This window comes from Dromaius novaehollandiae, chromosome 5 (genome assembly GCF_036370855.1).
Source record: "Dromaius novaehollandiae isolate bDroNov1 chromosome 5, bDroNov1.hap1, whole genome shotgun sequence".
Lineage (NCBI taxonomy): Eukaryota > Metazoa > Chordata > Aves > Casuariiformes > Dromaiidae > Dromaius > Dromaius novaehollandiae.
The window spans coordinates 57870025-57891971 of record NC_088102.1 but is presented as its reverse complement, the minus strand read 5'-3'; the positions used below and the strand labels follow the sequence as shown (position 1 = coordinate 57891971).

General features: G+C 59.8%; 1 protein-coding gene and 1 long non-coding RNA gene across 11 annotated transcripts in view; one reads left to right on the top strand and one right to left on the bottom strand.

Annotated features, from left to right (window-relative positions):
* WT1 (WT1 transcription factor) overlaps window positions 1-21947 on the top strand; it is a 98578-nt gene that overhangs the window by 53753 nt on the left and 22878 nt on the right. For 3 of the 10 annotated variants that reach the window (XM_064512918.1, XM_064512915.1, XM_064512917.1), the window contains exons 1-4: window positions 5297-5786; window positions 10524-10646; window positions 10887-10989; window positions 17679-17756. In XM_064512918.1, coding sequence (XP_064368988.1) covers window positions 5396-5786; window positions 10524-10646; window positions 10887-10989; window positions 17679-17756 — 695 coding nt within the window. In that variant the 5' untranslated portion in view covers window positions 5297-5395. Of the gene's footprint in view, window positions 1-5054; window positions 5787-10523; window positions 10647-10886; window positions 10990-17678; window positions 17757-21947 lie in introns of those variants that run through there. The other 7 variants (XM_064512920.1, XM_064512919.1, XM_064512923.1 and 4 more) reach the window with 5 other exon arrangements.
* On the bottom strand, window positions 2813-4847 carry LOC112996481 (uncharacterized). Its single transcript, XR_003262451.2, has 2 exons — window positions 4739-4847; window positions 2813-3241 (listed from the first exon to the last, which is right to left on the bottom strand). It is a non-coding gene; the product is annotated as an uncharacterized LOC112996481 (long non-coding RNA).

The window sequence follows — 21947 nt, the reverse complement described above, 5'->3', positions numbered from 1 at the left end:
GCCGAGCCGCCCGCCCCGGGCGCCGCCGCAGGTGCAGGACGCGGAGCGCCGTCCCGGCCGCCCCCGCGCGGCCGCCGCCGGGTTGAGCGCGGGGTCAGGGCTCGCCGTGCCCCGGCCCCAGCCCCGGCCCCGGCCCCGGGCCCCGCTCATCAATTTCCCGTGCTCGGTGTCTGCTCCCGCCGCGGCCCGCCCCCCCCGCCGCGGCATTAGCGCAGAACAAATTGAGACATATCCTCTGCGTAATTAGTTCCAGCGCTGCAGAGATTTACGGTGAAATAATCGCCCGAGCTCCACCGAACGGCGGTGCGCCGGCCCTCCGCGCCCGCCGCCGCCCCGGGGCCGGGGAACCCAGGCCGTCCGCGGCGCACGCAGGGCCAGCCAGCCCCGGGGCGCCGAAGCCGGTCGCGGGGCCAGCCCGGCGGGCCAGTCCGCGCCCGCTGCCGGCGCCGGTGCGCGGGGACGGCGGAGCGGGGGGGTCCCTGCGCCGCGCACCGCCCGCTGGGGGGCGCTCTGCGCGGCGGCGCGGCGCGGGGCGGCGGCTCCCCGCGGCCGGTGCTCATTGGCCGGCGCGGCGAGATGCCGGCGGCCGCCACCCAATGGCGTTGGCGGCGGCGCTGGCGGGGCGCGGGGCGGCCCCGGGCAGCCGCGGGGCGGCGGCGGGGCAGCGCCGGGCGCGGCCGCGGGTGCTCGCGGGAGCCGCGCAGGCAGCGGTGGCCGCTCCGCGCTGGCCGCGGGTGCGGGGCCGCCCCGCGGACGGGCTGCGGCGGGAGCTGGGCCGGAGGCAGTCGCTCCGTCGGCGCCCGCTGCCTGGGTTGCGCAGGGCCGCGGGCGGGCCCCCGCGCCGCGGGGAGGCCGGCGCGGAGACCTGACGCGGCTCTTGCCTGCCCTCGGCCCCGCCGGGGCTCGGTCAGAAGGACTTTAGCGGCCGCCACGCAGCGCGCAGCCCGGGGGCCGCTGCGACACAGGTCACCTCCCGCCTCAGCGGAGGTCCAGGGGGAGGGCACGCACCTTCCCTCGTTGCGCCATCAAAAAAGGCTTTTTCCTTCACGGGATGAACAAAATGTCCTCCCTCGTCTCGGAGGCGTGTCAGTGCCCCCGTCAGCGCAGGAAGGGAAGCCCAGTCCCGCCTTGCCGGGCGCTCCCAGGTCCCCGCGGCGCGGGCAGCCCCGGCGCTGCTGCGGGGCCGCGGGCGCGGGGGAAGGCGCCGCGGGGCGAGCGAAGGCGGCGAGGAATGCGGGATCGGGCCCGCCGTGATGGATTCCTGCCCCTAGCTCAGCCCCGGCGCTCCCTGCACCCTGGGCTCCTGGAGACGGTTCGCAGCTTTGTTTCTGCTGCTCTTGGCACTTAAATAATCAAACTCCGATCAGCTCCCTGAGTGAAAGGAGACAGATCCCCCTGTGTGCTGTGAACGGCTTGAACAGGATTGGAAGTGCTGGGGATTTATCTCTGTTTAAGTCACTCTCCCCCACCCTCGAGCCGCGGGGGGATCATTTATGGAGTTTAGTAAAGTGTAGTAAGAATTACCGGCCCGTTAATTGGTTAGAGTGGCAGGGGAGAAAGCGGGAAGGGGAAACGCTGGCCGGGGAGGTGCTTCAGCGGTGCTCGGGCTGGCGCAGGTTCCCGAGCCCGTTTTGCCCGGAATTGAGTGGGACTCTCAGTAGAATAATCCTCGTCCAGGAAATAGCTTTTGTTTGATCTTGCGGAGTATGCCGTTGAGCACAAGCGAAGACTGAGTATTTACGAGGAATTACCATAGCTATGGAATAGCGGGCAGAACACGCCTGTCTGACTGCTACGTAGCAGAAATTTGGATCAGGCCGAGTTTGGAGGGGAGAGGGCGAAAAGTTTCGGGCCGCCTGGGTCTGGCCACCGGCAAAGGAGATGCTGTCCAAGAGCTGCCATCTCTCCGGTCAGTTTGGCTTTCAGTTTGGCACCGAGGCCCGGATGCGGACGCCCGGTTTGCAGTGTGTTGCAGGGTGATTTACGCCGGACTGAGATCGGAATCAGGGTGGGGATCTCCGGGGAAGACGCGAGCAAATGTCGCCTGCAGCGGGGGGCGGCTCCTCTCGGCCTGCCAGGGCGCTGCGGAGGGGACCTGCTGCCTCGCCTGCGCCCGGGGCCTCCTCGCCGCCGCCGGCGCTGCTGGCCTGGGCCGCGAGTGCGCGGCTCCGGCTGGAAAAGTGCCTCTGCTCGCAGCGGGGCGGGGGGGGGGGGGGGTTGTATCTCGCCCCGGTGCTGGAAGCGGCTCTGGAAAGTGGCGCTGGCCGGTTCCCCACAGCCTCCAGGCCTGCGGGGGTGGAAGGGTCCCTGCCGCCCCGCTGCTGGGGCCGCTGCGCCTCGCTGGGGCCGCCCGGGCCGTCCCTTCCGCGGCGCGCGCCCGGCGCTCGTGGCGGCCGCAGGTGCCAGTGCTCGGCGCTGCGCGCTGCCGGCGGCGCCGCCCGCCCCGGGCCCCCGCCGCCCTGCGCGGCTCCCCCCAGTGTCGCTGCAGGCGCTGCCGCTGGCCGCGGGGAGGGAGGATGCGCTGCGGCCGCAGAGGTCTATTTGTTTCGGCGCTTGGTTGTATCCGCCGGGAAATGTGAGAGAGGCGAAGATTTGGAAGGACTTCGGCAAGTCTTCCCCCAGGCGAAATAACGCAGACCTAAGCGATCAGCAAAACATCTTTCCCCTTAAAGAAGATTTATCAAGCTAGGTTATTTCAAGAAAAACAAATAAACACGGTAATTCAAAAGATAGTCCTTGTCAGGGAAGACTTTCTGTTTGTATCAAGAGAGGTGTAGTTTTCACAGGACATAAAATACTCCACTTAGACTGGCCAAAGATTTCTATTTCTGTGGGTACTTTGTAGATTTTAGAGCCGAAGATTAATGGGCCCGACATCAGGTGTTGGACCGTCACAGAAATGAGCAAAACAGCCCGGCAACCGATGCGGTACCGTCCCGTGGTCTCCCAAAAGACGCTGCGGGTACAGGGTCAAAAGATGGGTGCAGCGTACGGGGAGGACTTGCGCCGAGTCAGAAAGAGAGACCAGGGGATAGAAATAAAGCTCTCGGTCAGGCAGCGCAAGCGAAGGGAGCGCTTTGCCCGCAGTACGAGAATAGGTTGCGTTTACACCAGTACCGTTCCGAGATTGTTTCAGTTTCCTCCGTACTCATCAAAAGCAGCAGATCTCCAAACGTAGGTGATATTTAATATTGGCCAAGATAATCAGCAAGTCTTTCACTACTACGTTACACGTAGATTTCTGTAACAAATAAATTTAGAAATCAAAACAGGCGATTTAAAAGCCATTTGTTTAAAGATAGTGAAAATTAAAGTAATTTCACTAATAACAAAAATGACCGTTTTGGTTAAATAGTTTAGAAAGAAAATTATATTAAAGCTTAGCTCCTCTAATAACAAGCCATTTTAATTTATTCTGCTCTAGCAGTTACCGTTTGAATTTTAAAACATCGTTTCAAGGTTGGCGGTGCTTTGTGATAACCTGTAATGCGGTGGGGAAAAGGAGGTGTCGAAGCGTGAATTGTCGCTCGGCAGACAGCGGGTTCGATCTTTCAGGCGGCAGGTAGATGTTCATTGTATTTGTTTTGTTATTTTAGCTCCAAAGAGAGGTCTCGCTTCTCACTTCCTCCAGCGGCAAGGGGGGATCCGCGCCCTGCGCCGCTGCGTTCGTGCGAGACCTCGCCGTGTCCGCAGCAGCATTTGCGGTGCCGCGGGTTTCATAGCGCCTGGGGAGAAGCCGCAAGCGACACGGGCAGCGAGTCGCGTAGCCCTCGGCTGCCAGTGCGGTGCATCGACATGCAGCTCCGAGGAGCTGGCACACGCGCGCTCGGAGGAGCTAATTCCCCCCTGCAGAAGCTGATGGTTATGAGCAGTTTTGAACGAAGGGGGCAGGATCCCCCGTGCGCCGTTTGGTGAGAGCGGTTCCCGCCCGCAGAGGGGCTCCCGGGGCCGCGGGAGGCTGCCGGCTCGCATCCGCCTCCTGCCCCCGGGCGCGCTTGCCCGCGCCGGGCACAGCCTCGTCCCGCGGGACTCGGCCGCCGCACCGCCCGCTCGGGGCGGCAGTCGCTGCCAGGACCCGACCCGAACCCGCTGTGCCGCCTGGAGGGGCCGTCAGGGGACAGTGTATCGGATGCTATCGGGGACTCTCCCGCCACTGCCGCCGGGATGCCAGGAGGCTGCGGGGGAAAGAGGGAGGCCAGGGCTTCCCAGGAGCAGTGCCAGGTGGATGCCCCGAGGCAGGTTATTTGTTGTGCGGAGACCCTCGCCCGCCTGCCCAGCTGCTTCCTTCCCTCTCACACACGGGCACGGCGGAGGGACGGGGCTGGCCCCCCCCGGCCCTGGTCCCCTTGCAGAGGGCACCCTCCCCTCCCGCCCCGGCGGAGCCCTCGGTGCCCTGGCACGGCCGGCTCCCCCTGAGACGTGTCCGGACAGGGACGGAGAGCGCCGGGTGCCTGCTCGGGCAGGGGCGGGGGGGGGGGGGGGGGGGCTGGCAGGCAGTCCGCGCCCCACAGGAGCTCAGGGGGATGCGGATGCCTCCGCCAGTGCGAGAGGCACCTGGAAAGACACTTTCCCCTCGCTGGGAGAGGGACGGCCCGCCCCGGGCCGGGTCACTTCCCCTCGCTCGTGCAAGGGCGGAGGTTTCTCCACACGGTCCCCCGGGCCTGCGACCCCGCCGCCCTCGGGAGTCCCCACGGACATGCACGGAGCTGGCGGGGGAAGTCGTCCAGCACGTACTTACTGGCCACCTGGATCCCTCTAACAATCTCGCAAGTCTCTCCTAAAGCGAAGGGATGTTAGGGTGAGATTTAGTGGCGCTTGCACCAGAGGAAGGGTGGGAGTGATGTGTAGAGGAGATATATTCTCCCACAGTAACCTCTCCCCCTCCATCCCCAGCTCTGCTCGTCTCCCCCTCCCCCCGCGTGTCTGGTCTGGCTCGGTTCAGCAGAGCGGGCTGTGGGCAGCCCTTCGGCGGAGGTTGTGTGAATGGAGGATCGGCGTGGCTGACTCCTCCTCCCCGGCAAGCGCCTCTATTTGAGCTTTGCAAAGTTGAGGGCGAACAGGCAGCCGAGGTGAGGCGTGCGAGGCGGCTGTGCCCCCCTGGCGCGCACCCGCAGCCGCGCACGCACCCGCACCCCGCCCTGCGCTGCGAGCGGGCGCGACCCCGGAGGCGATCCTGGAGAACAACCTTTCCCTGTCGCTGTTGCCGGCTCCCGCAGGGCTGGACCCGGGGAGCTGCGTCGCGGAGCAAACTTCCCCCAAGGGGCTGAGCTCGCCAGCCTGGTGCCTGCAGCCGGAGCCGGCCTCCGGCCTGGCAGGCAGGGGCCAGGTGTCCTGGAATAAGTGCGGCCCGGGGGCAGACTGGCTGCCCGGCGGCAGGCAGAAGGTCTGCGAGCAGATGGGGTCCGACGTGCGAGATCTCAACGCGCTGCTGCCCTCCGTGCCCTCCCTGCCGGGCAACAGCAATTGCGCCATGCCGGTGAGCAGCGCGGCGCAGTGGGCTCCCGTCCTGGACTTCCCCCCGGGGGCCTCCTACGGCTCGCTGGGGCCGCACTCCTTCATCAAGCAGGAGCCGAGCTGGAACGGCTCGGACCCGCACGAGGAGCAGTACCTGAGCGCCTTCACCGTCCACTTCTCCGGCCAGTTCACGGGCACGGCCGGGGCTTGCCGCTACGGGCCCTTCGGCGCCCCGCCGCCCAGCCAGCCGCCCTCCAGCCAGGCGCGGATGTTCCCCAACGGGCCCTACCTGCCCAACTGCCTGGAGAGCCAGCAAGCGATCCGCAACCAGGGTAAGGCCGCGCCGCCGGGCGCCCGGGCCGGGGGCCGCCGCCCCCGCAGGCCCCCCCTGCCCTGCCGGCCGCGCTCGCTGTAAACAGCGAGCCGAGCCATCCCGCCTGCAGCCGGCCGGGCACGGCGAGGCGAGCCGGCCCTCCCGTGCCTGCCTCCCTCCCGGCGCGGGGTCCGCGGCGGGCCGCGGAGGCTTGGGAGCCGCAGGTTGCGCCTACCCGCCCCCCCCCCCCCGGCCCTGCGGCGGGCTGCGGCGGGCGGCTCTCCCCGCCGGGCTGGCGGTGCTTCCCTCGCTCGCTTGGAGCAGCCTCTCTCCTCGCAGTGTTTTGTTTGGGCCGGGGATGGCGCAAGTCCTGTAGTAGAAACAGGGCCGGTGCCCTGAGACGAATCTCTCTAAAAATATTCGGGGGGGGGGGGAGGGGAAATTACCTCCAAGCCTCCTCCCGAACCCCGAAGACTGTTGTTCACGTGTTGCTGCTTCCGAGTCGCTTGCCGAGTTGACCTTGCGAGCATTGCATCCCCCCAGGCCGGGGTATATACGTAGGAGCGGCGTGGGCCAGCCGGGGAATAGCTTTTAGTTTCTTTTGAGCATCTCCCTGGCTGGAGGAGGCTGAACTGTGCAGCGCTGCGGACTCCGCTGCTTGCACCGTCCTGAGAAATTCCCGTGGGCTGCACGGCCGGGGCTATCGCTCAGCCCCCGCGTGCAGAACCGGGGTTATCGTCTAATAGTTTTTCTTCCAGTGGCTGCAGCTGAAACATCTGCTGGTGCACAGCGGGGAGGAAGAAGGCAGAGGGAGAGAGGGCGCAGAGAGCTTGCCGGCGAGCGTCGGGTCTCGTTTCCCCCGAAAGCGCCGTTTGTGGAGTGCCTGCCCCGCACTGCCGGCCCCGGGCGAGCTGCCGGCGGAGCCTGCCCGGGGGGGCTCGCTCCGCCGCGGCCCCCAGACGCAGGGGACGGGGGAGAGCGAGCGGCGGCTGGTGCGGGGCCCCGCCGGAGTGCGCCCGGCCCGCGGCCTGCTCGCCGCGCTCTCGCTGCGCTTGCCGCGGGGTCGCTGGCGACCTCGCCAAGCGGGTGAAAACGCCGGCTGGGGGCTCGTGTTGCCCCGAGGGGCTCGGTCTCGCTCGCTCGCGGCCCGGGAGGGAGCCTCAGGCCTGCGGGTACGTTGACGACGGCTTGCCGCACATCCGCAGAGAGGGGCTGGGGGTGATCGGCCCAGGAGGACCCGGGCGTTTCGGGTTGTCCCGCTGCTGGCGGCTGGCGAAGGGAGGCAAGGCCGGGGGCGAGAGCGGAGGCCGAGGCCCGGCGGTGCGGGCTGTGGGCTCCCCGGCCGGGGGCGACCCAAGGGGACGTTTGCTTGGCGGACGGGCGACGGCGGCGGCGGGAGGCGGTTGTTCAGCAACGCGGCAGCGCACAGCAGCGCGCCGGCTCCGCGCTGGCTGCGCTCGGCGCAGCTGCGTGGGGAGCGAGGCCGCCCCGGGCCGTGCCGGGGCGCAGCCCCAGTGCCGCGGCGCCGCTGCCCCCGTCCCCCGGCGCTGCAGCCGCTGCGCGCCCGGCGCGGGGCCGTAAGGAGGGCGGACGCGGTGCGGGGCGCCCCGGGACGCGCGCAGCCGCGGCCGCGGCTCGGGGAGGTGCGCAGCGTCCCTGCAGCTCGGCGGGCGGTGTCGGCCGCAGCCGGGCGCTGCCGTGTGCCCCGTAGCTGCGGGGGCGGCCGGGAGCAGGCTGCGATGCCCCAGCAGAGAGCACGCCGGGCAAGGAAGGCCTTCGGCGGGGTGTGTTTAGACGTCTGAAATTGAGAAGTTCTCAGTGAGGATTTTTAATCGCAGGCCAGAAATGGTGACGAGAAGGCGGGGAGGAGGGTGACGAATTTAAACTTGGCCCGGGGTGCGCGAGCGTGGCGAGTTCTGCCCGGGTCGGTGATGGGCAAGGTAGCTGCGCTCCCGCTCTTTCCAATTTCGTCTGATTTTAACCACCCTAAAGAGAAACGGAGCCGTTGATGCACAAAAACGCAGAGCCCGAACTGGCAGCTGCCTTGGCCCGAGCATGCCTAAGTGCGGGCGGACCCCGCAACTTGTGAGGGACCGGTATGTCCTCAGGAGAGTAGGTGGCTGGGAGCGCCCAGATTCAGAAATTAGCCGATCTGCTGGGCTCTGCGAGCAGTGCTCAGCTCCAGCCGTGCAGGTGTGAGTCTGGCGTTACATGTCTCACGCGTTAGATGCCCGCAGCTCCCCCCGCCCGGTTGGGGGGTGGGAACCCCGCGAGAGCCCGGCGGAAGGCGCCTTCCGCGGGGAGCCCGGGGGCACCGGCTCCCCCCGGCTGCTCCGCGACGACGGGCACTGCGCGCCCGGCGCGGGGGGCTCCCCGCAGCTCGGGCCGTGTCCCCGCACGGCAGCGCTGGGCTTAGGCACAACTGTGTTCAGCGACACGCAGCTAACTGCTTCGGCAAAGAGGAATTCGGCAAAGGGTGTTTGCTTTCTTTTCTCTTTTTTTTTTTCGGGGGATGGATAAAATGTTCTTGCTTTGGCTCTCCTCAAGGTTGAACTCGTCGGTTTTTTTTAGCCAGTTCCCCCGACCGTGGGAAAGACACTACCTTGGCTCTGCGGTGACATTTCTGCCAAGTCTGGGATGGGGTGTGGGGGGAAATACGGCTTTGAAACCTCTGCCCAATTTTCCCCTTCCCGTTCGCCTGTCTCTTTCATCCAGATGGGCTCCTCCAACAACTGGATTCCTCCAGCGGGCCCCGTTCTCCAGCAGATGTGCAACTTTTAATTATTTTCAGCACATTTTAATCAGGCCTGGTTCTGATAACGCCCTAATTAAAGAGACCTCGCTATCGGCAGCTCGGTTCAGAACTCAACTTTCTTATCACATTCCTGAAGCTTTGGGTCAGGCAACACCGGAAAATGCGGCCAAAACATCGTTCTGCTCCGAGCACAGTTTTGAAGGTCACCAAAAGTCTGCGCCGGGCCAAAAGTAACGTAGAAAGTGTCAGTGTTTTCAGAAAGTTAAAAAAAGAGGCAGAGGGAAAAGGGGAAAAGGGAGTTGAAGGTTGAGCCTCTACCCCGAGGGCTAAGGGAGGAGATAATGCAGCGAGAAACAGCTGTGGGATGGGAGTCGGTAAGGTACCGGCCTGTCAGCGCTGCTTGCATCGCCGCGGAGGGAGCTCTGCAAGGGGGAAGGTGGAATAGATTTGGCCGGGGAAAAGTAAGTCCCATTTCTATCCCAGCCCTGGAGTTCGAGGACTGGCTTAAAATCATCGCGAAGGTGAAGGTTTCAAAGTCTTTACGCTTTTTTCCCGTGCGTATTGCTCCCTTCATTTCTCCTGCACAGCCCTGCAGGTTAATTAAATTCTGTAACGTCGCTGGATCCAGGCTGTCTGCAGAGACAATAAAATGGAGAAGCAACAACCGGATCCCTTTGCTGCCTCTCCATTTTATTGTCTCTGAAAAATTGCGGTGACTGTTGGTGGCGGTGATAAAGCAGGTCTCTTGTACAGCGCCGAGCACTTGGGAGCCCCAACCCGACGCGTCCCAAAGGAGACGAGGGGCAGCCCCGAGGGCCCCGTATCCACTAACCTCCACATTCAAAATTAAAATAATCAGCATTAACCTGCAGTCACATGCCGGTTGCAAACGGTTCCGTAGAGGATGCCCTTGCTAGAATAAGTAGGTTAAAAGAGAAATGTGTGTGAGAGAGTGCTCGTGGTTGAGTTGGTTTATCTTCCCATCCTACGTGGACTTTTTGTTTTGTTTTGTTATTTGGAAGAGTGACTCTCGGAGGAGCTTGGTTCTTGGGGCAAATACTGATGAGCCGAGAAGCCTCTGAGATAATATTACTTTGTAATTACTTTTTTAGCTGAAGTTGTTTAGCCAGCTCCAAGTCATTAATGAAAGTTGGTGTCCAAGCACCTGATTTACGATTTAGTGTCGGCCCGGGGTCAGCAGAGGTGGTCTCTTTCCATCTGAATCTGCTCGGTGTAGGAAACAAAATAAGCTGTTTATTATTTTGGAGAGCAATTTTCGCTGAAAGGAGGAGTTTTATTTTTGCATGTAACATTCCGCCTCTTTATTGCAGACTCCTCAAAAAGCTGCCCTTAAAAAAAAGAGAGAGAGAGAGATTAAAGGGTAACTTCTAAATTGGAAACGGCAGAGGAGTACACAGAGCAGATGGGAATCTTCCTCTTTAATATGAGCAACAATTAATGAAAACATCCTTTTTATTGCCGAAGCCGATCTGTTCTCTTTAAACATGAACGAGACTTCCGACTTTCCGCCCTTCACAGCGGGCTGCCTGGCTCGCCTCTCCCGCGGGGCCGCCCTGCGCCCCTCTCCGCGGCACCTGGCCCGGCGCGGCCCCGCAGCGCTCCCCCGAGCCCGGGCCGCGGGGGTACTCCCGCACCGCCCGGCGCCTGCCGCCTCGCCAGGCGTGTGCGTGTGTGTGCGTGCTGAGGGGAGGCGAGGGGATGGGGGCAATGAGTGCAGGGGCAAACGCTTGGTATGTTTTTCCCCGCTGCGGCCAGCGTGCCCGGGGAAGGCAGACCGGAGGCAGCGCAATAAATGCAAAGTATTTGGCAGCCCGCGGCGGCTGTGTGGGGGCTTTGCGGTGCCTGTCGTTGGGGGGGGGGGGGGGGAGCGTGGGCTCCTGCTGCTCGACGCCGGCTCGGAGACGCTTCGCGGGGGCCGGGGGCTGAGCAGGGTCAGGGCCGGGCGACCGCCTCCTGACTCGGCCGCTGTCCTCCCGGCAGGTTACAGCACCGTGGCGTTTGATGGGACCCCGAGCTACGGCCACACGCCGTCGCACCATGCTGCGCAGTTTACGAACCACTCTTTCAAGCACGAGGACCCCATCAGCCAGCAGACCTCGCTAGGTAATTTCGGGCGCCGCTGCCCCGAGGGGGCCCCAGGGCGCCGCGCCCCAATGTGTCCCCGCGGCGCCGCCCCGCCCCGCGCTGCGCTCCGCGGCCGCGGTCCTGCGGTTGTGCGGGCCGGGCACGGAGCTGGCGCGGCCCGAGGGCCAGCGGTGGGGCCCGCCAGCCCCTCTGCAGCGCTGGGCTGGAGGAAGAAGGCGGGTCGCAGCCCGGGTTAACTCTCTCCCGCTCTCTCTGCAGGTGACCAGCAGTACTCGGTGCCTCCCCCGGTGTACGGCTGTCACACCCCCACAGACAGCTGCACGGGCAGTCAGGCCCTGCTCCTCCGGACCCCCTACAACAGGTACCTCCGGCAGGGAGCTTTGCCGTCTCTGCTTTACACGAGATTCGCGTTGACTGTTGCTCGGACGTGGCCTCTCCCCCGCATGTCGTTCAAACTGCTTTCTCTTTTCTGCAGGCAAATAGATCGATTTTTCCTCTTACTTTTTCAAAAAGAAAAAAGATTCACACATACTAAAAACAAAAAGAAAAGACAGGCTGCCCCCCCCCCCCCCACCGCGGCACTCGCCGTGTCTCGGAGCCTTCCCTGGCCGCCTCCCCTTCCCCGGGCCCGGGGCTCCGCCGCCCGGCGCAGGGGCCGCTCTGCGGCGGCAGGTCGCTTCCGGGCGGCGGGGGCCGGGCTGCCCGGGCTGCCCCAGGCCTGTCCCGGGGCCCGCTGGTGCGCAGGGCTTGCGCTTCGCCCAGACGCGCCCTCACCGCCCATCCGTGCCGACAGGAGCCGCCCGCGCAGCCCAGCAGAGCCGCCGGCCTTAGGGCTGCGCCGGCGGAGCCGGGCCCGGACCCTGCCCCCCGCCTCGCCCCGGCTGCCCGCGGCGGGCGCGGTCCCCCCCGAGCCGCCGTGGTGCGCGCAGAGCCGCCCCTGCGCTTCGGCTCGGCCGCAGCGGCCCGCGGCCCCCGCAAAGCGCAGCCGTCGGCGCGGCGCTGCGAAGGCCGGGAAGGGCCGCCGCCTGCGCGCCTGCCCCGCGGCCCGCTGCCGGCCCTGGCGGCGGGAGGGGCGGGAGCGCGGCCGCTCGCTGGGGAGCAGCGGCGACGGACAAAGCGCGGCACAGGGACCGGGCGGGCCGTTAAAAATTAGCTCAGTCAAGAGGCTTCATCTTGCGTACCGAGAGCCTTCCGAGGGCTCCCGGTAGCGAAGGGGACTGGCCTGCAGAGAGGTTATTTTCTGAAAACGGGGCAATAAACGTACTAGATACCCTTGCTGGGAGAAAGGTGTATCTGGAATTCTGTTCTAAGCGGGAACTGTCTTTGCAAACACAAGTGTCCTTTGCAAACGCAGCTTCCCGTTTTCCTCGGTCTGGCATGGGGGCTGGGCGTGCCTGTTGCAGTTTTACAACGTGTTTAGTGAGCAAAGAAGTTACCCAAAATTTATTCTTCAACTTTTTGTGAACTTGGAGCCAGTCCCATATCTCCGAGTTGCTAAGTAACTCGCGCACACAAAACAATATGCCTCTGCGAAGGAAGGAGCTAGCGGCTCTTCTTATAGGCTGGCTATATCATCCCTGCCTAATCAACACTGGACGTGGGACAACAAAATTCTGTCACTTCCAGAAGCCGCTTCGCTAATGAACGTGAGTTGACGTCAAGGGAAGGAGGGAATGAGGTAATGAAGGAAGGAAAGAAGCCTATCCAGAGAGATTAGCCTGCAGAATAATTGGCGGGGAGAACTCCTGCGCCGGAGTGACAGAGATTGCTCGCCTCGCGGGGAAATCTATAAATATGATTTGTAGGGAGGCTTCGGAAGGGCAGCGCTGAGCCGGCGCGGGCAGCCGGCGCTCGGGGAGCGCGGCCGCCCCGCTCCGCAGCCCGCGGCGCCTCGCAGCTCGCTGCGCCGCCCGGCGCCCCGGCGTGGGCAGCGGCCCGGCCCCGCGCCCTGCCGCGGAAGCGGCCTCTGCGCGCAGCGTGGCATCTCCCCCGCTCCGCCCAGATCTGCGCGTCGGGCACTGGCTCTGCAGGCTTCAGGACTCAAGCGAGGAAGGCTAGGGCTTCTCCCTCGAGTAGCAGGCTTCTCTCCAGGAGAGCCGGTGCAAAAGCTTCTGTTCAAACCCCTCTTTCACTTCCCCGACGGCAGCTCCGTTTCTTGCAGAGGGGTGTGGAAAGCGATTTCTTGTCCTTCCGCTGGTGTAATCGTTCTCACTTGCGCTAATTATATTTAATGGAGCAAGCCCAGTCCTGAGATACACGATTCCAATAGGAAATTGGAATCTCTTGTGCCGAGAGCTCAGGAGGGGATCTCTCCTCCATCTCTCCAGCCCGTGCCTCTGCTGAGGAAGTCATCGCGGGAAGGAGTGCAAGCGCGGCTTGGCATCGCCGTAGCGGGGCCGCCCTCCGGCCTGCTGCTTCGGGACCCGGAGCCCGGCACGAATGGGGAGCTGGGATCCCGCCGGACTTGAGCTACGCTGCAGAGCCCATCTCTTCCTCACGTTAGCTTTGATCCTACTCAGCTCCCTGGGAGGTTTACGACTTACTTCATTAGGATAAGGATTAAGCCCTTAACCCTCGCTGGAGCCAATATTGATGCGTGGGGGTATAAATCAGGGCAGAACTTGTTCCAGGGCGAGGGAAAACTCCTATTTGTACAAAGCCTGCTCCAAGCAGGCTGAACAGGTGGGTGAGCTCCCGTCTTGCCTCCCCTTGTCCCCACATCCAAATGTTCAAAAGCATCTGAAGAAAAAAAAAAACGAAACTTTTTCCTTCCTGATTTTCCTACTGCACGAGTGTTTTTCCTAGTGAGTGTAATCAAGGAAAGTGGGTGACTAATTACCACGCAGAAGTGAACGTGACTCATTAGCCACATTTGCAATGGCCTGAAAAACGACCGTACTCGCTGAAAACCGATTTGCTGGAATCTTTATTACTATTTACTACTGTTATCATTTTAAAGAAGATACTGGTTCCGTACCCGCTCTGCCAAGATTCATTTTGCTTTTCGGAGTCGAAGGCAAGGCTGCCAGCTCTGTTTTGACAGCTGCTGGCTCAATTGCCGCGCCTGAGCGACGGGGGAGGAGAGGACGGCAGTAAGGCTGTCCGCGGCCGTGCTCGGTGCGCGTCTCTGCGCGCTTGGCCACTGCGCGGAGCGCGCAGGGGTGAAACCGGTCGCGGTGCTGATCTCCGGCATCGCTGGGGTGCTCCGCTCCAGCGCACGGACCCTCGCCTCCACCCCGCGGCGACGGCCGCAGCTCCCTCCCTCTGCCCTGCCGCAGGGCTGAGCCCAAGGGGTGCGGAAGCCAGCGGAGCCCGTCGTCGCGACCATGGTCTTCGGTCCCTCGCCCACGCACCGCTGCCGAGGCTTCAGGCCCGCGTGGCCTCGCACCCCGCCTCCTTGGGCTCCATCTTCCTTTGCACCGCCTCGGAGCTCTGCGGGGTGGAAGCGAGCCCCAAAGGTTGCCCTGCCTCGAGGAGAGATGGAGCGAGAAAAGCGGCTGTCAGGAGATGCGGACACGAGCCGCGTCCAAGTGATGCGTCTCCTTGTCATCTCGATGGCTGCGCGCAAGAAACCATCGCGAAGCCGCCGCCGACTTGACCCTCTCTCCCGGGCTGGGAGAGGCCGCGCGGGGTGTCGCGCCGCCCGGTGCTCGCGTCCCCCGCAGACCCGCCTCCTCCCGGCGGCAGCGGCCGGCGAGGCGGCCCCCGACCGGCCCGGCCGCTGCGGCCCCCGCGCCCGGCGCCCGCCCCTGCGCTGCGGCGGCGGCGGGCGCCCTCGGGGCCGCTCCGCCCGTGCGCACGCGGCGCCCCCTGCCCCGAGCGCGGCTCCGCGCCCCGCGGTGCCCACGCGCCCTCCCGCCGGGCCCCCGCCTCGCGCAGAGCCCCCGGGGCTGCGCGCTGCGGGGCGCGCAGAGGCGAGCGCAGCCGCTGGCCCTGCAGCCTGCTCCGCGGGGAGCCGCGGCCGGGCCGGGGCGCAGATGTGCGTAAATCGCCCGCGGAGCTCCCGGCCGGCTGGCGCGAGCCCGGGCTGCGGTGCGGAAAGGAAGGCAGCAGAAGGCAGTCGGGCGGGTCCAAGGCCGAGGACCTTTCCCTTGCCTCCCTTACCAAGGCAAGGCGGTCGGGAAGGCGACAGCTTGAAAGAAGTGGTTAAAAGACCATCATTCTTACACTGGAAGCAAAGGGATCTCTGAAATCTCTCGCCTCGGCAACTACTTACTCTGCGTTTATAGCGCAGCTCGCCTCCTCTGCCAAGGAGTACTGCGCTGCTGTTGATAGCTAGACATGGATGACAAACCTGCGCAGATTGCAAGTGTGCATTAGATGACTAGCATTTGTGGGTCCATTAAAATGGTGATGTGAACTTTTCTACCTCGCGCTGTTTAATGTAGTAAACATGCTCAATGTTGAAAATTTACTGTGAGTCACACTTAGAAAGACTTTAAAAGTGGAGGAGTCTCAGTTCAGATTATAGCTCTTTCTGTGCAGAGGTCAGGAACTCGGTAATACTGCAATGCAGGCCAAAACAAACTCTATATGATCTACTACTGGTTTCCTTTTAAGTTCCCTTTTTGCTCAGCGTTGACTTCCTTTTATTCCACTCCAACTTACATTAATCCCCGTTGAAGAAATGTTCCCCCCCTTCCTCTCGTTTCTCTTTAAAAGCATCTCTGTAATGAAAATAAGTTATTTTTAGTGTCTTCTTTGTGGCCATTTGGAGGGCCAGTGCTTCAGATTGGAATCAATGCAGGCATATCCCCAGAGACTGCGCTTTCCTTCTCATAATTCAAACCTCATTCAAAGCAGAGATTTTGAGTGGAGCTGTTAATTCCATGAGATCATCTTATGGTACTGTCAATAATAAACCATGCTGAAGCGCAAATGGAGTCGGGGATGTCCTGTTCTCTATCACATGTCAGAGGCGAGATATTTAATCCTTTGTCGATGCCCGATGGCCCCGGGGCAAACCGAGGCGAACGCGGCGTTTGCTGCCCGCGGGGAGCGGAGCCCGGCGCGCCCCACCTGGCCCCGGCGCTGGGGCCGCGGCAGGCGCCCGCTCCGCCCTCGGCCGGGCCCGCCCGTGCCCCCCGGGCGGCTGGGCCGGCGCCGCCGCCGCCCTCCCCCGGGCCGCCGAGCCCCTCGCGGGCCGCCCCTCCTCGCCCCCGGGCTCCCGCAGCTGGCAGGCGCCCGGGCTGGGCGCCCCGCGCCTGTCCTGATGTGCGGCCGGCGGCGGGAGCCAGCCTGGGCGCCTGCTGCCCGCGGGCAGCCACCGCCCCCGGGCCCGGCCGGCAGCGCGGAGGGGCGCGGGGGGCCGGGGCGGGCCGGGCCGGGGGCGCCGCGGCTGCACCGGGCGGCGGGACGCAGCAGAAGAGCGGCATTTCGCTCGCCTTGCTTCTCGGGGGCGTCTGCGCCGAGCTCAGCCTGCCCGAAAGCCGCTGCGGGCTCCCTGCAGAGGCGAAGCCCGCTGCGGCCGGCTTGTTAAGCTGTTGCAGCTGCAGAGCAGGGAGCCAGGCGCGGCTGTAAACCGGGGAGGGCACGAGCGAGCTTTAGCGTGTAGGTGAGGACAGTGAGCTGTGGCTTCACTTCGCCTCTAAAAACTGCGCTGGTTTCTCAGAGGTTCGTTTTGGACACTGTCACCCAAACGCGGCATGCAATACAGTGGCTGCTAGCTAGTGACAAGATGAATAAGTGTATTGCTTTATGAAAAAGCAAAGGAGGGGAAAAAGTGGATATTGTGGGGGAGGCTCTTATAAATGAACTGTCAGGCGAAAGAAAGTTAAAGGGAAATCTCCTGCTGTAAATGCATCGGGCGGGTACTTCTAATAAAAATCAGGGTCCTGGAGGAATTAATTACAGCAGCATTACAGGAAGAATTCGTGGAATTGCAAAACGTAGTTGGCACAGACCAGCACGAACTGCTATTGCAAATGGGGAAACTGCAGGAGAGTTTAACAATTCCTGAGCTGATATGCAGGACATTGTAGTAGCATAATAGCAGTTCAGACACACTAATGAATAATAGTGTCCAGTGATACAGACAAATGATATTACACATACTTCGAGATTGAAGTCACTTAATTTGTTTTTATATGCAAAAGCTTCCCACTGGAATCTGACTTTTTTAGGTCGCTTCTACCTGCCACGAGAGAAAAAAGCCCTCTTCTCATAACGGAGTGATCTAAATTCGCTCCCCAACTCCGGCGAGTTCAGCCGTAATTAACCAACAGGGAGCCCCGCGCTTATTGTGCGCGGCCGGCCCCTGGCGCGGGCATCAATCACAGCGCCCGCTGCAGCGGCGGGGGCTCCGCGCCGAGCGGCGCCCAGGCTGCGCGGGGGCGCGCGGGCAGCGCGGGCGCGGGGGTGGCCGCTGCGCGCCGCCCGCTGCGGCCGATCCCAGCGGCGCTGCCGGCGCTCGCGGCTGGCGGGGGGAGGCGGTCGGGGGGCCCCTGCGCGGCGGCGGCGTGCGCTGCGCGCCCTGTGCGCTCCGTGCGCTCCGGGGCCGTCGCGGTGTGCCAGGAGAGAAGGAACGCGGATATCGCGGTTGTGAATGCAGTTTATCGTTGAGCCGCTCCGTTCTTCCTCTGCTTGTGGAGCCCGTACATGTGGTAACATCCGTCATCAGTCACGATAGCTGTTTCAGTCCATTAGCCACGTGATCTTTTACACTCCTGGTTAAAGCAGTTAACAGGTTTGCCTTTTTTAAGCAAATAATCTGCGTTGTTAACCCACAAGTCGGCGTATATTCGTTTCGTTAATTTAAATGTGTCAATATCGGGTATTACTTCTCTGTAAGGAAGGAGTTTTGTCTCAGCTTCCAGCAAATGCGAAATGAACAGACCTGCAGATCAAAAGAGATTTTGCTTTTCACTGCATAGCCGTTCTTTCCTTCTTTTAAAATGGATATTATGTTGATAAATGGGATTATATAGAATAAATTCACTTGCTTCTGTTATATGCTTAAAAACAAATAAGAAATAATAATGCTGCTATTTTGACTTAGTTCTGATCTGATCACAGTAATTTTAGTTCTAATTCTAGATATTTTCATAACAGTGACAATTTATACCAAATGACCTCACAGCTTGAATGCATGACATGGAATCAAATGAACTTGGGATCTACATTAAAGGGGTAAGGCGTTTTATTATTTTGTAATCTTTTACCCTAGTATAGTTATGTTTAAATTTATTTTTTATTTTACAAACTGAATACGGTCACTAGCACGGAAGAAATCCTGACCAGTACTGCAAATGGGTCATCATCTGGCTGTAGCTTACCGTGTTTTTAACGATACCTTTAGCGAACTAGTAAGCGTTACGTTGCTGATCCGTTTATGCCTATTAAGTTAAATAGTTAAAAGCCATAGTTTTCCCTTAGACTTTTAGTCTAGATCCGCAGATCGGGGGCCGAAATGGTAGTATTTCCCGAGATTGCCTGTCTTCGCATGTCAAAGCCATTCGTCCCGCAGGAGCGTGCAGGCGCTGGCTGCAGCCTCGGCGGGCGTCTCGCTGTGCCTCCCCGCGGAGCTCGCTGCGCCCCGCGCTCACCGCTTACCGCCTGCTGCCGTCGGGGCGGCTGCGGCTGCGGCTGCGGCTGCGGCCCCGGCGGGAGGCGGCGGCCCCCGCGGGCCCCTCCAGGGCCCGGAGACCCGCGGGGGCCGGATCCGCGCCGGCGGGGGAGCCGCGGCCCCTCGGCGCTCCCCGCCCGGGGTCGTCGCCTCTGCCCGCCATGCCTCCTCCCCGCGCCGGCCCCGCGTCCTGTGTCCCGGCCCTCCCCGCTTCCTTCCTCCCGGCCATTGTCGCCCTCCCACCTGCCGGGAAGAGGCTCCGGCCCGCCTCCCCCGCGCCGCTTCCTGCCGCCGGCCGGGCAGGAAGGCCCCGAGGCGCCGCGGCCCCGCCGGGGGCGGCCGCCGGGGGGCAGCGCTGCGCGGGGCGCGGGGCAGCAGGAGGGCGCGGGCCGGGCGGCACCTGCGCCCCTGCCCTGGGCAGCCGCGGTGCGAGGCGCCAGGGCAGGAGGCGGCGGAGGCGAGCGAGGGCCGCTCGGCTGGCACGGTGCCGTCGCCGCAGCTTCGTCCGGCCGCGGTTGCCGCCTGAGCGAAAGGGCCGCGCTTGGTCCCAGTCAAGATGCAGCCAAAGACCGTCTGCTCTGCTCCGAGTAGGCGACTGGTCTTGAAAGCTCTCCTGCCGAAGGTAGGTGCCACCAGCTTGCTTTGAGCTGGTCTCAGCATCTAAGTGTGTGCTGAGGATCTCAGCTGAGCAACAGGAGAAGCCTGGAAAAGCCGGCGTTAGATATGTAGTTGTCCATGACCGTGAAAACCTGGTCCAATATGGACATTGTGTGCAATGCTGTAGCATGATAAAGGAGAAAATATTATGCATCTGCTTCTCGCCCATTCACAAGTGGTGTTTGAAGGTTAGAGGCACAAGATAGTACCGTAGTAAACTATCTGTGCTGGAATGAACTGGTGACTTGAGCCTGAAGAGGTCCATCAAGGAGCTCTGTTGCTGTAAAGAAGACCCCAAATCCCACAGTTGTGTACAGTCCAGCCTCTTTGCTGACTCTCTCTTTTTAAAGGTTATTTCCTACTTTTTTTATCCTGAAGTGTTTGTGATTTCCTCTTTAAACTGTACCCTTTAAAAATCAGTCATTGCAATATTAGACACTGTTTTGTCTCTTCTGGAGAAAATATCCTGCAAAATGGAGAAACACATCAACCTTGACCGAGGTCCAAGTTATTAAAGCAAGGAAGAGGTTATTCTTTGGGGAACTCAGTGAAGGGAAAAAAAAAGACACAATAGAAATATTAAAGGAGTACTGAACAAAATAAATGGCTTCTTACTTGTCCAGGAGTCAGACTGTGAGCAGTGTAAAGTATGTGACCTAGGATGCATGAAAGGAGGAAAAAAAAAAAAAGACAAAAATCAAGATGAATGATCTATGGTAAAACAAAGCTGAAAGTTTTGGTATAGGCCAAGATTGTAGAATCTGTGGAAAATCAGCGCTAGACATAGCCTCATCACTGGTAATATGAGCCAAAATAGTTATCTGTCTTTTCTGGCTGAGAGTTACAATACACAGTACCTCCAATCTCAGTTGCCATGAACATAAGGTATTCTTCCCAAGATTTACATCTTTAAAATATATGATCTGTTCATAAGTGATTCCCAGGCGTTTAGTATTTCAGATACTTTTCTCAATCTTGTAGTTGTAATTTAAGAATTTTGGAATCAATCTTTCTGTTGAAATATGGAGCTTCTATATTCTGTCCAATGATGACAGTCCTTATTTAGCTCCCTTGCCTTGAGTTCTTGTGAGCACTTAGCTAAGCTTAGCTAATACTTCTACACTTTATAACAAGCAAGAAAACATCACCGGTGAGTTTTGCAAGAAATCAGAGAACTCTACAATTATATAAAACTTATGGGTCATGCACCTTATACTTGATAGTAGACCAGTTCAGTAGCTTACTTTCTGGGTTCATGTTCAGTGAAAGTTTAATATACTGTAATGAAGCTATTGCCACATATTTTAGATAGGGTTGGTAATAGCTTCTATGCTTAAGCTGTCTAGCAGTTTCTCTGGTAGCATTCTGGTTTTAGCTGTTTGCCTTCTTGCCAATATTTGATTGATCAGCTCCAGAATCTTCTCACTTTGGATTAGAAGTTTGATATTTGGCAAGGAATATTGTCAGGTGGCCAAAACTGTGTCCTTTTCAGCCATTGTGAAAATCATTGCAGTTGAGTTGCAAGCTTCTCAACAGGCCTGTCTGTGCGTTATTAGTAGAAGCAAGAGTCTGGCAACTCTCTCATGATTTTATCTGCCTGGAGCCTGCTTCAGCCTGCGGCTTTAAGACTTAGCAGATTTGCTGAAATTTTTTCCTCTCTGGATATTTTAATGTCAGATACTGGAGCTCAGGGCAAGAAGCTTCATCGTCTCTGTGGCTTTTAGTCTTTTAGTACCTTCAGTAGGTGTAAGTATTAGGAAACTGCAGAAGGAATAGCTTGAGTGTCAAGCAGAAGTGGGCAGTGAAAGGTTTGGAATAGGGTGCATGACCAGCGTTGCTAAATGGTGGAGAGGGAAACATAAGGTGAACAGAGATGGTCTGACGGAGGACAAGAATGCGATAGTTTGGCAGGGGACGGGGAGCGATGTAGGTGCGGGGCAGGTAGAAGCAGATAAAAAGGGCTGTACCTAGACTGCTCCATAACATGGAGTATGTCCTAGAAATTGAATTCTAGACATTTCTGCTTGCTGGGAAACCAAAATGATGCTTAGTAGCCCAAAATACGCTTCTCTCTGCAAGGAGATGTCTTTGGAGGAAAAGACCACTGCTGCTACCATTTAGTCTAAGTGACCCGAGATTGTGTGGTAGATTCTCATGTTCAGTTCTTAACACTGAAGATTGTGTTCAGGCTGTGCTTGTAACTCATGTAAAGCCCGATCCACAAGTGAGCGGAGAGTAGTCCACCTTCACTGCCTTGTGAGCTAATATTTCGATTATGTGATGCCTGTTTGTCTAGACTTCTCCATCCCACTCAGAACATCGGGTAGACAAGGGGGAGGGCTCTCGTAGTGTCCCCGGGAGTTGTTGCATGAACTGGCAACTTCAAGGCTCTGAAAGGAAAGGTTTATGGTTTGTGGTGGGTTTTTTTTGGAACAGCTGAGACCTGATCTGTGCTGCTGCAGGAAAGTCAGTGGGTCCTGTACTTATTACTTTGAAAACTCAGGTCCTAGACATCTCAGAATGGATGCTCAAAATTAGTGGATGTCTCTCCCCTAAGTTTTTGTCCTTAGTATCTTTCTGTTACTTTCCCATTTGTACAGCGTGGAAAATACTGCCTCCCTTCATAGGGTTGCTGTAGACAGTCCTCATGACTATAAAACTCTCATCGCTGTTTTGCTGAGTTCTGTATAAAAGTGACATGGAAATAATTTACGCAGAGGAGGGAACAGATAGCGCATGGTAGACAAGAAGTATAGCCACATGCACAACAGCAAGACTTAATAGAAACATTGCGTATTTTTCTCTTTGGCTCTTGGAGTAAAAGGAATGATCCGTATTTCCTGCAGCCGCCTGAAATCTCATATATAACCAGACAAAATTTAGTTTTGTACCTCTTGTTTTTATTCAGGTGCTAAATAATAAATGTGTTCCATAGACATTTGTGTATATTGCTCTTTGCTCAAACTCACTGGAAGGAAAATTAGGTATGATCTTTGTAGAACACCATTAGAACTGCATCTAAAGCAAGACAGTGAAAACTTAGTTTGTCTAGGAGAGATTCATAAAGGTTTTTCTGTTCACCTGTGGAGGTATAATTA